At 29.2% G+C, this 12575-nt stretch overlaps 1 protein-coding gene across 1 annotated transcript; it reads right to left on the bottom strand.

Annotated features, from left to right (window-relative positions):
- Positions 1-7127: 7127 nt before the first annotated feature.
- LOC107022283 lies at positions 7128-10091 on the bottom strand. Its single transcript, XM_015222942.1, has 3 exons — positions 9856-10091; positions 9212-9555; positions 7128-7210 (listed from the first exon to the last, which is right to left on the bottom strand). The coding sequence occupies exons 1-3, from the start codon at positions 10089-10091 to the stop codon at positions 7128-7130; spliced, it is 663 nt and encodes a 220-aa protein (XP_015078428.1).
- Between the last annotated feature and the right edge of the window lie 2484 nt (positions 10092-12575).

Below are 12575 nucleotides of genomic sequence, written 5' to 3'. Positions count from 1 at the left end.
GGTTCGCTCACATAGGAGGGTAAGTGTGGGTGCCAGTCGCGGCTCGGTTTTCGGTCGTGACACAAATTAATTAATGAAGAGAGTAAACTCATTTTTCCAATTTTATAGTAAACTTAAACAAATATCAATTTTCTCTATAACTTAAGAAAATATTTTTATTTTAATTGAATTTTGGAAGAAAAAATCGGTTCATTCTAAAAAAATTATCGAATTAGAAGTGAAATTTGAGTCCCACAATCATATATATATATAGACTAATTTTATACAAGTGTTAACAAATACGAAACAAAAACTTAATGGAGGGGATATCATCGCCTTTTTAGTCAATTCAAAATCCACAAAAAAAAAATGTTATATCATCTAAATTAGAATGAAAAGAAGCAAATAAAGCAAAACAAAAGATGATGAAATATTCTTGATCGAGAAATTATGTCATATTAACATGTTATATACATAATATATATCGATATAGAATATGAATTGTATATCCAAAAGACAAAAGTTTATATGACGAAATTATCAACAGTTTTCTTTAAGCAACAGAATAATCTGTGAGAGATCATGTTACCCTTGATACAAAAAGTGTTCTATGCAATATAATCTTGATCTTGAAGGGTACATATTTTGATGGACAAATAATTAATTGAAAAAAATAGGGAAAAGGGTCAAAATTATCCTTCAACTTTGATTTATTGTTTAAATTTACCCCGTCGTTAAAATGAAGTTAATTTTACGCCTCCAATTATTAATTTCACCAAATTTAACCCCCATTAAACAGATTGATCCAAATTGACCCGATTTTTTTTGAAGAAATTCTATTCCTTATTTTAACCCAATAACGTGACCCATTTAAAATAATCCAACCTCATTCTCCCAAATAACCTTAACCCATTTACCCATTCTTCAAATTTTCTTCTTCTCTCCCTCATAAATCTTCCTGCTAAAGGTTTTAACAGTGCCCTTCCATATTCCGTTTCACAGATTACTTCTCTTTGATACTTGTATGTAAAGCTTAACCTTAAACCCTTATTGCTGAAAACCACATTCAAAGATTTTACAAAGCAATTTTCTTTAGGATAACAAAGCTTTTTGTTTATCCGTACAAATTTTCTTTTGGCTACTTGATTGTAGTTTTTAATATCATAGAATATTAGAAATGATTATTCATAGTAGTGTATTTTATTTCATAAACAAATATGTAAAGCTTAACCTTAAACCAAAAGCTTATTGCTGGAAAGCAAATTGAAAGATTTTAAACTAAAAGCTTATTGCTGGAAAGCAAATTGCAGTCAAAGTCAAAGATTTTACACACAAGTATAGGAGAGAAGTCATCTGCGAAACGAAATACGGGAGGGCACCATTAAAACCATCAGCAGCAAGGTTTCTGATGGAGAGAATGAAGGAAAATTGGGACAATGGGTAAATGGGTTAAGGTTATTTGGGAGAATGGAGTCGGATTATTTTAAATGAGTCGGGTTAATGAGTTAAAATAAAGAATAGGGTTTTTTTTTAAAAAATCGGGTCAATTTGGGTCAATTCGTTTAATGGGGGGTAAATTTGGTGAAATTAGTAAAGGGAGAGGTAAAATTAACTTCATTTTAACAATGAGAGTAAATTTAAACAATAAATCAAAGTTGGGGGGTATTTTTAACCCTTTTTCAAATAATATATAAGCAAAAGTGCATCTATATATTTTGTAAATGATTGAAACTTCTACTTTTTCAAATTTTACTTTGATCAACTCGTGATGAATCTCCCAATGCCGTTAAACTTTTTTCTTTATTTTGATGACTTGTAGCAAATTAATTTGTGATCGTCTCTTTTGACGAATCTTACACCAAATTTAAACTTTCTTCTTCATCTTGATAAATTTTTGCTTGGCTATCGTAACACAAGAAGAAATTAAAAAAATATCTATAATCTTCATAAAAGCTGAAAAACAAAAAAAATAATAATATGAAGTTGGAGAAAATAGAAATGGACATATAACCATAGATGATTGATATTTATAGATGAAAATTAAGTAGAAGGAAGTTGAAAAGACATCTTATTTAATTAGAGAATTCAAATAGATGGAGATCTTTTTTGTAACTTTCATGTGATATAATTATATGTAATGAGTATAATTGTATTTGTATGTTTTAGTAAATTGATAATTAAAAACATGAATAAAAAAACTCAAAAAAGAAAGAAAAAAGTTTAATAGAAATATACATTTTATATAAATTAAATATTAAAGATAAAATAATTAAAATATTTTTAAAAAAATTGTTTCGTAATTGTAATTAGGAGGACAAAAAAATAAGTTTTTTATTAATGACTTTTGCAATAAAATAATTAATTTAAATAAGAAAGAAAAGTGAAGAAAATAAGAAAAAAGACAAATATATGTGGAGATCATAAATAGGTGCCAAATCACGTTGTCTACGATTCTCTTTTATATTATATTAAGATTACGGTTAAGATTAAGATATTTTGGAGTTTTAAATATCATTATTATTGGTCCTCTTAAATTTTAACAATCTTTCCACATCCTACTAATTTAAAGAAAAATAGACATATAATAATAATAATAATAATAATAATAATAATAATAATAATAATAATAATAATAACAATAATCATAAATTATTTGTAAAAAATTTACAAATAAGGTATGTGCTCCTTTTTTGGTGGAAATGTATTTTAAATTTTAACAACCTTTCCACATCCTCCTAATTTAAAGAAAAATAGACATATAATAATAATAATATTAAATAATAATAATAATAATAATAATAATAATAATAATAATAATAATAATAATAATAATAACAATAAATTAACTAAATTAATTTAAAATCTGAAAGTAAAAAATAAAAATTACAAATATAAATTAGTGAAAATTGATTTTTTAAAACCCTTTAATCTAGGACATATTTGATATTTTCTAAAAAAAAAATTGTAAACCTTTAAAAAATAAAATAAAACGGCAGTTCCACAATTTATAAAGTTGAATTAACAAATTAATTTATATTAATTGTTTGCCAACTTGAATTTAGAGTGGTTAATCAGTTTTATTAGATAAAATTTTAAAATCTATTCTGAAACGGTTTTAAAATGGTCACAACTCCCTATATTTTATCCCACTTATTTTCAAAAAAAAATAAAAAATTCCAGTACTTTTCAAATTCAAATATACATCTTTTCATTCCCATTTCTCTGAAGTCTCATGCATTATCATATAGAATATTCACATTACTCACTTCAAAGATTACACTACTGAAATTGATGTATATATATTATGTTAACTACTATTTCAGTTTTGAATTTTTATTATTTGCAGATTTTTAAAGTGTTATATTTTATGACTTAACCAAAGTAGTGGTGTCATAAGGCGAAATTAGAGAAGAATCTCTCAAATGTCGAGGTAAACAAAGAGCAATGAAGAATTGGAAGTATTCATTCATATTCTATATTCAAAGGACAAAGTACGAACTAACACTTCAATTTTCTTTCTTCTCATGAATATGTAATTATTAGAGGATTATGTGTTGTTTTTTTATATTTCCTTTTTTTGGAAAATTGATATCAAAATTTGTCTTAATGATAAGGTACATTTGATATCTATTTATATTTGACTTTCAACGTCTTTGTGTAGGAAATAAATGAAACCAACCCCATTTTGGGGTGAATCCACTTCTAAAATAGACGAATGATATAAGATTAGATGATAATATTCATGTTAGAGAAGTAGAAAGTTCAACCCACCGACTCATCATATTCATAAACTATGAAACACATGTAAAATTCAAATGAAGTAGGACTATATACTTTTAAAGTCTTGAAAACTTATTATTATTATCACTTAATACTTCGCTAAAAATTATAAATTAGAAAAAATCTTAATATGTGGATTTGAATTTAATTTTTATCATTTTAACCAAAAACTTTAGTGCTAATAATTTTAAAAAAAGAATTTATTCAAACATTAAAAAATTATTATAAGTACTTAATATGTCAATTCAAGCAAATTTTTAATCTTGAGATGAGAGACTTTAAATTATGATCAGAAAAAATCACACTACAAATAAGGTCAGGTAGCTAAAACTTTGATAAATATTGAATAAAAAATATATTTTTAATTCCATACATACGTAATATCAATAATTATAACATAACTTCTATAAAAAAATTCAGCGACAGAATTTTTTTTTTTAAATTCTATTCTTACATTGTTTAATTTCCTTAATTTTCCGTTGTTTTTCTGCATGCTTTATAAATTCCAATTCATGATGTTTTTTAAGAGGAATGTAGTAATAAATGAGTGTCTTTTCATAGACTTATAATACGGTAGAAGGTTTTGAAAGACATGATGACGTTGATTGTGTATATATACACAAGTTTCTTTTATCGAATTTTATACCTCAATTATTAATAGTATAAATTTTCTATCTTAATTATCACACAATGATTACCAATACACACCTAAACATTGACTAGATCAAATATTTGTCCAAAAAGCTTTTAGGTGCGTTTTCCATTAAATCTCCATCTACCTACATATCTAACAACTCTATTTGTTGACACATTAATTTTTTAAAATATAATTTTAATTATTTTCTTTGAAATTCTAAACTCTCCGCTTTCAAGTCAGAGATATTGATGCCATGATGAAGATGAGACATGTCTAAGAAGGTGGAGAAGAAGATGATGGGTGTCAATGTTGTAATAAATTAATTTGTATCGAAATAATTTTAACATTTAATTTAACTTTTAATCTAATACTAATTTATTTAGATTTTCCATGTTGAAATTTTTTTCCACCTGGAGTATCACGTAACAAAACTTTTTAAAAAACGAGAGTGTACACACATCATCAAAAGTTTGTTCAATTGTGTTTAACTAAATATTTATTACACTATAAGTTTATTTTTTAGTACATAATAAATTACTTATATACACAAATTTATTTATCTTATTCTCCATTTTTTCCTATTTGTTTGAAACATTTCATAAATCCCTTATTTCTTATAATACATAAAATTTTTAGATACATAAGATTCATCAGCCAAAACTCACGTTTATATCCCCTTTTCAGTCCTTTCTCTCTCTAAATTCACTCCACATTCTTAGCACTTACAACTCTCAAATTAATTTGATTTACAAAAGGATTCTCTCTCTCAAGTCAATCAATTTCAAACATGTGAATAGATAGGGTTTTGTCTTATTCATTGTTGTCTTCTTTCATTTTTTTTCAGGATTTTTTTGTAATACATAGGGGACAACCCCCTTTATTTTGTATAGGATTAATCTACTAAATTCTTCTAATACTAATATAGATCTTGGGGTCCATCTCTTCCTCCTCCAAAATACCGGTGATGGTAGACTTGCTATCACAATGATTGGCACGATTTTTATTGCATCCAATTGACTACCACAATTGCAAAAATAATCTGATACATTAATGTGTAATGTTTTTCGTTTCAAATTATGATAAAATTACAAAAATAATGTTCAATAGTAGCGAGTATTTTTGTATCATCTGTGAATTTGTTGTAATTATGTGAAGTTTTTGATACAAAAATAATATTTATTGTTGTATTATTCAAAATCTGCACTATTAGAGTGTGTATCAGATATACAAAATTTACTAAAATGTATCAAATACACACATATGATACATTGCGAGTTACTGATTTAATTGTAATCCATTATTTGTATCATGTTCAAGTGTTTGACAATTTGTGTATCATGTTCAACTAATGGACATTTAGTATCAAATATAAATATCTGTCAGATTTTATAGATTATCAATTTATATTGAACATAGTTACTCTTTTTTATCATTATGTATCAACTAAATATTAAGATACTTTGTAATTACATTAATTTGAAATATCCAACTTATGATTTTCCTTTATTTTTTCACTCCACAAATCTCTCCAAAGTTACTTTCATTAATCAATTTTTTAATTTTATTTTTTTTTCTCTCAACTAATGATTTCAAGTTATTCAAGAAGTAGATTTATTTCAATCCTTCACTTTTAAATTTCTTTTATTATTGTTTTTTAAAATCATTTTAAAAAATTACTGAATCTTTTACTCCTAGTCTCTTTATGAAATAGTGGTGAAAAAACATTGCTAGTGCATAGAGTTCATCTTGGAGTGTATTTGGAATGGTTTCAGAAATTTCTAATGACGATCTTGATACATTTCATTCTGCTGGTTTGATCTTTTATTTTTTTTGACTTGCTTTCAATGTATCTCGCCTCTTTTGATTATTAAATTAGTTTTTTCACTGATTCGATACATCACTGCTATAATAGCCTTTGTTTCATTCAATGTATCATGTTCATTTTTAAGATATTAATACATAACTCTAATGTTGTTGAATCTTCAATTAGTGTTTATCATGTTCAATATAAATGTACATGATACATATACAAAGTTTATGTATCGCACACAAAAAAACATACTATTTGGAACAATTACAATCATAATGTATTTCTAAAAGAATATAGTATTTTTCAAATAATATACAATACATAAATAATAAATATGATGCACTAATCTTTTAGGCATGATACGTAAATTCAAATTCATACTAAATGTATCCGATACATATAACAATTACCAAACAATAACGTATATATTGCAAACCTAAAATCTTATGGGCAACAATTTCTTATTTAATGTATCAGTAGAAATACAACAATTATCAATTTAAATTAAAAGAATCTTCATGATGTATCTTTTCTAAATTTTTTATAATTTTGAATCAAAATGAAAGGATCTTCAATGAACTAGCAGATTAATTTTGAAACTCATATTTTTAATATTTTTGAATCAAACTGAAAGGATCTTCAATGAACTAGGAGAAAAAGTTTGAATCTCGAATTTTTCAACAATCTCAAATCCAAATTGAAAGGATCTTCAATAAACTTGAAGATTCACAAAATACATCGTTTATCCAACAACAATTTCATCATACACTTACCTTGTTTATCCAAAATTTTGACAAATTTTTTTGAATCAAATATGAAAAGCTTCTTTGTGGATAATTAGGGAGTAAGAATTGACATCGTACATATCCTACAGGATTCATGTCACCTTTCGTTGGCAAATATAAGAAATATACTTTTAGGTTAAGCCCATGGATTAAGAATTCTAGCACCAGATTTGAAAATGCACAATAACTGGTTAGGAGCATCAAACTGGAGAATGTTTCCTACATCAAACAAGACAGATTTTATCAAGCAATACAATATGTTATGAACAATATTCTGTGTGTATTCTCAAATATTTATCTATGTATAATTGAAAGTAAGAAGAAACGTAAGAAGATCAAAATATTCATTATGTATCATGTGACTATTTTTTAGCCAATGGAAGAAATAGAGAGAAATGAACAAGAATAAATTTTTTATTTTTTTGATTTGTTGCACTATTAAATTCTTGACAATGATTTGGAATGGAATAGAGAAATTTTTGGGATCTTAATTTGATTTTCAGTTTTTTCCCCTTAATTAGTGCTGATACTAAAGATCTTAATTTGGTTTTTCAGTTTTTTTTTTTTCTGAATAAGTGCAACAGATTGATGCATAATGTATCAGTAATAATGTATTTAGATCTTTAATTATGTATCCGAAATACCTAAAAAACATGGGATATTTGTAATTAGAAAAAGAATAGGGATAGAAGGTAATTTAGATTTTACACTATGAGACTTATGTAAATTATACATTTTAGCCTTTTCTAGCAAGAACTCATGCTTAGAATTCGAAATACGATTTTTATGATTTTTGAGATCTTTTAAAAAGCCTTTGGAATTGACTCCTTGAATTATAGAAAAAATCAAGGATGAAATCACCATACCATATTGGTAAAAATCCCAAGAAATTTGGGTTGAAAACTTGGAGAATTTGACCTTCTTCCTTGGAGCTTCAAAGTTTCATCAATGGAGGTTTTGAAGATAAGGAATGGAGATATTTTGATTTCAACTTTAGGGTTTTGTTTTGATTGGTTAATTTGGTGTAAATGTGACTCAAATACCGTTTATAATAAATCCCCCAAAATACTCAAAATATCGCTACACTAAATGGTCCTTATAATGAAATCAAATTTGACTTTAAAATGACGCGACCAAATCTGAGACATGGTTGCACATTGTGGGGACACCTTCAAATCTTGATTCTAGAATTTAATTTGAGGCAGAATTGTTCGTCTTGAGCCTGAAGAACCATTAGGGTTGTCCTCGGGGAGACGTACCCAAAACTTTTGACCCTAAACATGTCCCTCTAGGTGTTAGGGTCATCCCCACTGATTTTAGACTTTAAACAACATCTAAAAACACATACAACACACAAGGATACACTAGTACACACAATACTAAATTCTGGAAGTCTAGGTCGTCATTTGACTTGGAAACTCTTTGAAACTAACTTCTAAAGCTATTCCCCATTATTTTAACAAGTTATTAACTCAAGAAACTCATGTGAAGATCTAATTTCCTTGTTCATTTTCAGGTTGTGACATTCTCCCCAACTTCGAAACATTCGTCCTCAAATGACAGTTGCATTACTTGAAACACTTCAAAGATGTAAAGACTCAAGACTAGCAGCCCACCATCATGCATCAACAATAAATTCAATATATCATGCTAGAAAAAACATAAACTTCACATACATATAGCCTCAAAACACAAGAAGGTAGGAACAACATCTACAAACTCACTATGCATCAACACTTCTCATTCTCATTAACTTCCTTCTCCACATTATATCCTGCCACTACAACATTTTTGCACATAATTACAATTGCACATAAAAGCACATTTATGCAACATTTCTAAGAAAAATTTGGTCTAGTCATGCAACATTTAGGCAATTCACTAGAGACGCACATAAACATGAGCGAAAAAATCATTTAAATCATTTTACAATATCAACATATATTTATGGAAACATGCAAAAGTTGTAAGAGAACCATGAAACTCATTTTTCACAAAAGAATCCCATTTAATGCACATACTACAAGAAATTTATAACTCTCATGCTTGAATAGAATAGGAGAGAAGAGACAAAATCCATCAACCCGACTATATACTATACTCCCCCACTTAGAAGGAACCCATAAAGAACACAAAGGGAAAAGTATAACGTAATGATACCTTCATCCGGATTTAAATCCTTGTTAGCTTGAAGAGTATAGAATCAATTCTTTTTTTTACCCATAATAGGATCATTATAAGGAGCTTTCTTCACATACCTCCCTCTAGCAACAATAGTAGGACAATCTCTCACCTTGTGATCATTGTTCCCACAACCATAACATCCACGACTACCGGATAGAAACTTCCCAAAGTGCTTGTTCTCACAATTTGAGAAAGTAGGCCTATAGACTTGGGAACAACTTTCCTTCTCATAGTTTTCCTTAAGAGCACTAGGAACATATTGATTTGGATCCCTCTTGTTAAACCTAGGTTGACCTTGCTCATCAATTCTTCCCCTCTTCACATCTCTAACCATCCTTTGAAGATTAGAATCCTCAATGGAGTTAGCATACACAATAAGCCTTCATAGAGTCATGTAATTATGGATCATTGTTGTATGATACTCTTCCTTCACAAGATCAGAAACACTGCTCATCTTATATCTAGGGTTAGACACTAAATATGGAGCATATTTAGAATAAAAGTTAAACTTCAAATAAGAATCTTCCACACTCATATTACCTTGACTAAGATTTATAAACTCCTCAATCTTAACCTCTTTCTTCTCATGGGGAAAGTACTTTCCTAAGAAGACTTTTTTAAACTCTTCCCACTCTATAAGATCCTATTTAACCATCTTATTATATTTCCATTGTACGTACCACACTTGAGTAAACTCTTTCAATTGGTATGAGGCAAAATCTGCCTTCTCCCTAGAAGAAACACACATAGCATGAACTATCTTATATACTTCATCCAAGAATGCTTGGGGATCCTTTGTCACCTTAGAGCAAAGAAATGTAAGAAGATTCATCCTCACAAAGTTCCTCAATCTAGAAGTCATGGTACTCTCAAGTGCATTCACCCTAGGTCCCACATACCTATTTGCTTGAGTCATAATGGCTCATGCTAGGGTAAGAAGAGCCCCTTTAACCCTCTAATTAGTAATGTCTATGGGAACCACCGAAACATCATTCCCTTGATTAGCTATAGGAACTTTTTAACCTTGAGGAACTTGCTCATCTCGGGGAGGAACTCCTTCTGCCACTCTTCTTGCTAGTGTCCTTCTTGTATTCATATCCTACAAACATAAGAGAAGAGATTAGGCAAAGACACTTATAGTCTCCATTCTAAAGCATGACAAAAGTGTAATGAAGAAAGTGAAACTTGTATTGTCCTATAGCCTCTCACTCATAGATGTGTCGCCAATCACACCGATGAACAAGACTCTACTATATGTGGCCTCATGAGACTTTGAACCCTAAAGACTACTTCATAATCTTATCCTCTGATACCATGTTAATTACGATCAAGAAGTACCCCCTAGAAGTAACACGACGTACTTGACCTCTCATAGGTCTTGTACAAGCCTCTTAGCATTCATTCATCAAATAAATATGAAAAGTAGTGCGGAATTAAAATTATTCAGAATAATAGTCAACAAGGAAACTTTTTTATAAAACATAAGGATAAGCCTCATCTAAGTCATATTAGACACATGTCAATATCATACAGTGACAACCCTTTTTCATTAAAACAAAACTCATAGTCTAATCCAAAGTGTTTAATGAAAGAAAATTAGAAACATAGTCTATGTCCTCGAACATATGAGGACATACCAATTTTGAGAGAAATCTACTTCCCAAGCAACAACTTCTAGAAAATCCTCAGTTTCCACCTACACTTGTAGACATAGAGAAACATATTGAATTAGCATAATTGATGCACTAAGTATGGCGAGCATGCTAGAAAACCATGCAAAAAGGGACATTTACTTAAAGAAAATACTTTTCATGCTCCTTTAGTAAAAATTTCATCAGACATGTACAAGAAACATCTTCAAGTCAATATTCACATATAAGGTAAGCCCACAATAATTAAGTGACCCATTTAACCATATAAACCCTCTACCTAGAGTTATCATAAGACCCACCTAAGTACGACATGAAGAGACCACCCATTAAATATTTTCAATAAATAACTAGGTGTTCCTTAAGACTACAAATATAAGGACCTTTCTATTTCAGTATACCAATTATAGGAGAACTTACATAACATAAGTCATTTAGAAGTCAATCATAAAATTAGAGGACTTCACGTAATAGTCTTGGAAGACCTAGGGAACTCACTTTAGAATATTCAATGACTACTCGTGCCATGTGTAGATAGTGTCACATTCCCCTACCCACACGTTGTAGAACCTACCCAATAACTCGACTGCACATCCCACATCATGAGAATAGGCATGAACCGACATAGACATACTAGCTAGGCATGGAATCCGGTGTAATGAAACCCAACACCGTGGGAGGTGTTCTACTTGCCAAAGGTAGAATTAGGACACATCGCATGCAAGCACATGGTTAAGTCATATGAAGGGTTTTTTGTACTCTAGTCTAACACTATAAGTACAGCTACTACCATAAATATATCCACTCAATTCTATGCCTTGTTTTTTCATAGAGTAAGTTCATCCACATTATAATATTTGAAAAGGTACCATCACTAAGTCCTACAAACTCAAAACACTATCAAGAAAGGATCCACAAGGGCTGTCGGTCAAGGTTCATTAGGATAGGTCATTGATGAAATGGGTACCATTCTAAGTATATCCAATTCACTTCTATATAAACCTTCTCTTGTTATTCAAGGTTCCATATATGTCTTTAATAGAAGGGTACCTACTTTAGGTCTACAGACCCTAGACTCTCATTCATTCTTTCTTCTTTCACTCATTCATTCTTCATGACAAGGGTTCCTAATTCTACCAAGCCAAGAGATCATATTAACATAATTTTCATGCATCAAGTAAGGACAACTAGCTCTACCTAAACAAGACACCTTAACAACATAAATAGACTCTTGACGTATCGTGGTCACACCATGTTTTCAATGTATTTTGCTTAAGCGGATTAAAACCTCATTTTTGTGGCTAGCTACTATTAATATTGTTCTATTTTATGTTGGAGATTTTTGGTTGCAATTTTTGGGCAATTAATGAATTTCCAGATTTGGTTTGAAGCAATTTTTCTTGCAATTTCAAGTTGAATTTCTGGATTTCTTTTTATTTATAAGTGATACGCTCAAACTTACTTCTCAAATAAGAAGTAAAGCGGTCGCGTCAAGTAAATAACCCAACTAGTGAGGTTGGGATCGTTACCACGAGGAAAATAGTCTAGACTTAACTTCAACTTGTTTATTACTATTGTTCGGTTGATGACTTCCTTGGAAAGTAAAAAAACATAAAAAGGGGGGTTTGTATTTCCTAATAAGTAAAAATAACTAGCAAAATTGAAAGAGACACTTAATGAGTTTGAAAGTTGGGTTTTAATCAGTTAATCAAAGTAACTAGGGTTTACGTGTTCCCCACAGGTTCATAACT

Source organism: Solanum pennellii, chromosome 1 (genome assembly GCF_001406875.1).
Source record: "Solanum pennellii chromosome 1, SPENNV200".
NCBI lineage: Eukaryota > Viridiplantae > Streptophyta > Magnoliopsida > Solanales > Solanaceae > Solanum > Solanum pennellii.
This window is presented reverse-complemented; position numbering and strand designations above follow the sequence as displayed.